The 6,207-nt window shown below is 49.1% G+C and overlaps 1 protein-coding gene across 1 annotated transcript in view; it reads left to right on the forward strand.

The window, feature by feature from the left end:
* LOC126992366 (nephrin-like) overlaps positions 1–4,977 on the forward strand; it is a 266,294-nt gene extending 261,317 nt beyond the window's left edge. The window contains exon 17 of the mRNA XM_050851078.1: positions 3,969–4,977. Coding sequence (XP_050707035.1) covers positions 3,969–3,992 — 24 coding nt within the window. The 3' untranslated portion in view covers positions 3,993–4,977. The remainder of the gene's footprint in view (positions 1–3,968) is intronic.
* Positions 4,978–6,207: the final 1,230 nt, after the last annotated feature.

A 6,207-nucleotide genomic window follows, 5' to 3' on the forward strand; every position in this document is an offset into this window, starting at 1 on the left:
ACGGAATGGAAGGAAAGGGAAAGGAATGGAAGGGAGAGTGGAGAGGAGGTGGGGAAGAAGGGGAAGCAGAAGGAACCATATTCTTCCCTCCATTCCGTCAACCAGCAGCCAATCACGATCATTTTCAATCATACTCCAAGGGCGTTTCAGTTCTGGTGGTGGTAGTGGTGGAGGTGGTGGGGGGCTACAAAGGAGGAGGAGGAAGAGAAAGAGGAGGAGAAAAAGAGGAGGAGGGGTGGAGCTTTTGGTGGAAATTACGCTGGTGTTCCTCAGAAGATCGAACGGAATAAAGAAAAGGATGAACAGAGGGTTAGAAGGGAAAGGGAAAGGAGCATCTGCTTCCCACCCGTCTGTGTCACAGTGTTCATCATCATCACCATCACCCTCGTCTATTCCTATCATCAATTATTTCAGTCACACATCATCTTCGTTCGCTCCTCACTCATTTTTCTTTCCCTTCTCGCGTACATTTATCACTCCGACGCAATATCACGACAAATAAAAGAAGAATAAAGAAAAGTGAATCGATCAGTGTTGCAGCCAGCAAGATTATCAGCGTTCAGTTACCTGCTGTTTATACTTATACCCATCCTCAACAGAAGTGCGTGCACAAACACACACACACACACACACACACACACACACACACACACACACGCACTTGCACACACACACACACACACACACACACACACACACACACACACACACACACACACACACACGGAAGCTCACGTACACCCGCGAGCATTGCATTCTATCATCCACATGGCCGGAGTGTTAGTGATTCGGCACGTGGATCACTTCATCCATGCGGCACGTGGATCACTTCATCCATGCGGCACGTGGATCACCTCATCCATGCGGTACGCGGGTCACTTCATCCGTACGGCACGTGGATCACTTCATCCATGCGGCACGTGGATCACTTCATCCATGCGGCACGTGGATCACTTCATCCATGCGGCACGCGGGTCACTTCATCCATGCGGCACGTGGATCACTTCATCCATGCGGCACGTGGATCACTTCATCCATGCGGCACGCGGGTCACTTCATCCATGCGGCACGTGGATCACTTCATTCATGCGGCACGTGGATCACTTCATCCATGCGGCACGTGGATCACTTCATTCATGCGGCACGTGGATCACTTCATCCATGCGGCACGCAGGTCACTTCATCCATGCGGCACGCGGGTCACTTCATCCATGCGGCACGTGGATCACTTCATCCATGCGGCACGCGGGTGACTTCATCCATGCGGCACGTGGATCACTTCATCCATGCGGCACGAGGGTCACTTCATCCATGCGGCAAGCGGGTCACTTCATCCATGCGGCACGCGGGTCACTTCATCCATGCGGCACGAGGGTCACTTCATCCATGCGGCACGAGGGTCACTTCATCCATGCGGCAAGCGGGTCACTTCATCCATGCGGCACGCGGGTCACTTCATCCATGCGGCACGAAGGTCAGTCCATCCATGCGGCACGAGGGTCACTTCATCCATGCGGCACACGGGTCACGTCATCCATGCGGCACGAGGGTCACTTCATCCATGCGGCACGAGGGTCATTTCATCCATGCGGCACGCGGGTCACTTCATCCATGCGGCACGCGGGTCACTTCATCCATGCGGCACGAGGGTCACTTCATCCATGCGGCACGCGGGTCACTTCATCCATGCGGCACGAGGGTCACTTCATATATGCGGCACGCGGGTCACTTCATCCATGCGGCACGAGGGTCACTTCATCCATGCGGCACGCGGGTCACTTCATCCATGCGGCACGCGGGTCACTTCATCCATGCGACACGCGGGTCACTTCATCCATGCGGCACGAAGGTCACTTCATCCATGAGGAACGAAGGTCACTTCATATATGCGGCACGCGGGTCACTTCATCCATGCGACACGCGGGTCACTTCATCCATGCGGCACGAGGGTCACTTCATGTGTGTGTGTGTGTGTGTGTGTGTGTGTGTGTGTGTGTGTGTGTGTGTTTATTCTTTCCGAAACTAGAATTTGTAAATTGATAGGTCATTACGTATGATAAAAGTAAAGAAATAAGAATGATGTTAATAATGAAGAGGAAAAAAAAAACACTAATATATTATTGTAGTATAATAATAATAATAATAATAATAATAATAATAATAATAATAATAATAATAATAATAATAATAATAATAATAACAATAATAATAATAATAATAATAAGAAGAAGAAGAGTAAGTTTAATAATAATTATTATTATTTTTATATTATTTTTATACTAGTAGCAGTAGTAGTAGTTGTAATTGTTGCCATAAAAGATAATAATAATAACAACAACTCCAAAACTGGGGCCATCAGTTTGCAACTCCTTAAATCTGTTATAATCTAGCGAGGACTTTGTGGCTTACAGTTGATGCAGGAAGGAGGGGGGGAGAATGGGTGATGGCTGCTTGGCCACCTGTTCCCCAACACCTTCATCTGCCCCTTTCTATCCTCCACCTATAACGCATCCTTCACCCCTCCTCCTCCTGTCCTTTGCCACTCTCGCCTTAGCACCCCCCTACACACACACACACACACACACACACACACACAAGTCTTGTGTACTGATGTAAGTGTGGTCGTCTGATCCTCGAACACAAGTATTTCTGTAAAGCTTTGTGATGAACGGTTTGTCTCTTCGATCTCTGGGAGTAGGCGGAGTTATCTTTTTGTCTCTTCTCATGAGAATAGCTACTGAGGCGTAATTCCCTCGCTGGATGTGTGCGCCTCGTCTCCTCTACGCCTCCCCTGCTTGGGCTTCCTCCATCAACAAGACCCAACAGCGCCAACTAGCGAGAGTGCTGAAGTGGGCTTCCAGGCAGATTCTGGGCAATTCTTACACCAACAATGAGAACGCACTCACGCAGCTGAATCTGCCCACCCTTCAGGACCGTTACCAGATAAACCTAACCAAATTCGGCGAGTTCCTCCGCAACCCCAGTCACAGAGACCTACTCCCACCCGCCCTCCCTTCCCCCACCAGACCTACTAAACACCACAACATTCTCGTCCCGGTCAGAGTTCGCACGGACAGATACCGGCTTAGCACAATACCGGCACCTGCAAAGCCCATAAACACCTCCATGATCACATAACCCCTCAACACACACACACACACACACACACACACACACACACACACACACACACACACACACACACTATACACACCTCAACCACCCTTCCCCACCTCCCCCCATTACTCATTACATAAATCTCATTGTACTTTGTGTATGTTCAGCCTTATAGCTGCCAACAAATGAATTAACCATTTATTATTATTATTATTATTATTATTATTATTATTATTATTATTATTATTATTACACACACACACACACACACACACACACACACACACACACACACACACACACACACACACACACACACACACACACACACACACACACTGAATCCCCTGCTGATGTGAGCGTGAGTCTTGTGTGTTGATGTAAGTGTTGTCGTTGGTCCTCGAACACAAGTATTTCTGTAAAGCTTTGCGATGAAAGGTTTGTCTCGTCGCCTTCTGGGAGTGGGCGGCGTAAATCTTTTTGTCTCCTCCCGTGAGAGGAGCTTCTGAGGCGTAATTCCTTCGATGGCTGTTTGCGCCTCGTACCCCCGACGTGTCGGACTACGTTTCGATTGTGTGGCTGGGAGATTGAAGAAGGAATATAGTGGGCGTTCCGTTTTGACTTTCCCATTTCTCACTGTCACTCACCGTCTTCCTACCTCTATTTCCTTCCAGTCATTTTTTAACGTTATTTTTGGAGATTCACCTCTACCAGCGCGTCTGCACATGTCCGCGTACCTGATCTCCCAAAGGGGGATCAAAGTGTGTCATAATCTAAGTCCTTTATCTAGATTTAAGGAAGTGAGCATTGCCCATCAATAATACATTTTTTCCATCTCTCCCCCTCTGTAGCGCGTTATGGAGCACGCCCTCTAACGCCCCGCCCGCCAGCAGCGCAGCGCCTCAGCCATCACAGCTCAGCCCATGTTCACCGTTTGATCCCGAGACCCCTTAACCTTGTATCTCCACTACCTTCAACCCTTTAACCTTCCTTTTTTTCATTCCCGACGCGCAGCAACCCAGCTCAGCTCATCCCTTAACCCCTTCGATTCAGAGACTGCTTGGCGCCCCTCCTCCAGCACTGCCATCCCTTTAACTCATCCTCCTCCTTTTCTTACCGGTGTACAGTAACCCGGTTCACCTCAGGCCATGTTTACCCTCTGACCACATGACCTTATGACCCCCATACACTCACTACCGTCCCGTCTGCCACCCTCCCTCCGTCTCTCACTACTTTCTTCTTTCCCTCACTCACTCTGTTTTCGGTTTGCAGTAAACGCATCCTTTTGGTTCTCACGTAACAGTCGCGGTGCTATGTAGATATCCGGGGACCCACTACGGGCTTGTTATAAAGTCCAGCCGCAATGCTCATTGCTCACCTCCGTCAATAAGGTCTCTATTTGCCTGTGGCTGGCAATGCTGTTTCCTATCCAGGATGTTTAGAGAGCAATAAGAGTACGTCATCATTTTCACACCAGCAACCTCTACTAAGTGCATCCAGAGGCACTCATATATGGAATAGTGCGATGAGCAGCTACACTCAGGGTTCGAACCGCGGTTCAGAAGCCAAAAACACTAAACAGTAGACCAGCGCGACACCAGGGTATTAGTACATGCGATGGGGTCAACATTTCTCGCCATGGTTCAACTTCAAAGTACCAGTCAGCAGCCAGTTGATTTATTAGTCAGCCAATCAGTCAATCAATATCCACAGCTGAGCGCCTTACACAGAGCTGACTGAGTTCCCGCGCCGTGCTACGTCAGGCCCGGCTGCTTCCCTCCGACAGTGTTGTGTTCTCCTCTGCCCGACGAACCACCGGGCAGCTGTTCCGAACTTTTGTAATGACCCGCTACAATCCTGCCCTTGTTGATGGCAAATAGATGAGTTAGCAGAGTTATGAATTACACACTTACTGCAGCAGATTTATTGATATATTTTTTGTTGTGCATGTGCGTTTGTTTGATTCATACACGTTCGGAACACGGGAAGCATTTGTACATCGCATGTACTAATTGGAACATAGCTTGGAAAAAAACACAAATACCTGCTTATTATTCCATCGTAATTTTATTTTCATGGACACAAGAATGCGGCGTTTTTTGGAATATTTAGTTTTAGATTAAGTTTTTTTTCACACCTCTGCGCTGAAAAATAATTCCTTCACGAAGCCGCGGCAGACGGTGGCGGTGATGCAGAAGAATGTTTTTGTCATAAAATTCCTTCGTTTCTTTACTTATTAACTATTCCATGTGTATATTTCCCCCGCAAAGCCTTGATAGACGGTGGCGGTGACCCAGGAGCGTGAGACAAACATTGCGGCCGCGAGACAAAAGCATCGTTGGCCACGCTGCCTCGCGCGTGGCGGGGCGATGGAACCTGAGGCCGTGCCGCGAATGAACGAGAGGAGGTAAATACGTTATGATGAAAAGCCGACAAGCAGTCTCTCTATCCCATTTCTCTCACAGTCCTTCCCTACCTTCCCTCCTACAAGCAGCCTCTCCTCCCTCCCACCTACCTCCGTCTCTCCCTCCCAGCATTTCCCTGACAAGACGTGTCTCCTCGTTCCCACTCTCTCCGGGTTCCTTCCTCGGGGTTGGATTTGTAATGTGTAAATTTGTACCTTCCCTCCCTTCCGCCCTCCCTCCTTCCCGCCTCCCATCTCCCTCTCATCCCTTGCCCTGCTTGCCTGCATCCCTTCCCGCCAGCCCACGCGTCCCTCTCTCCTCCTCGATCGGGGGCTTCGTGGTGCAGTGATTAGCGCACTTAGCTCACAACCGAGAGAGCCTGGGTTCAATTTCCGGGCGGATTGGAAAAATTTGGGCGGCTTTTCCGATACCCTACGGCCCTGTCCACCCAGCAGTGAATGGGTACTAATCGGGGGTTGTGTCCCGTCTCCTGGGATCTGTTCCCTTCTATAAATCCTTCCCGTTCTGTCTCTCCGGCATATGACCACAGATGTTGCGCCGATTAAACGAAACTTTCCAACTTTTTACTCCTCAATCATTTCAGTTGTTTGTTTACGTCATAATGTAAATATCGGGTATTCACTAGGTGAGTCACGTGTAATGTATATGTAGCTGTGATAAGAGT

The sequence above is a fragment of the Eriocheir sinensis genome, unplaced genomic scaffold, assembly GCF_024679095.1.
Source record: "Eriocheir sinensis breed Jianghai 21 unplaced genomic scaffold, ASM2467909v1 Scaffold450, whole genome shotgun sequence".
Classification (NCBI taxonomy): domain Eukaryota; kingdom Metazoa; phylum Arthropoda; class Malacostraca; order Decapoda; family Varunidae; genus Eriocheir; species Eriocheir sinensis.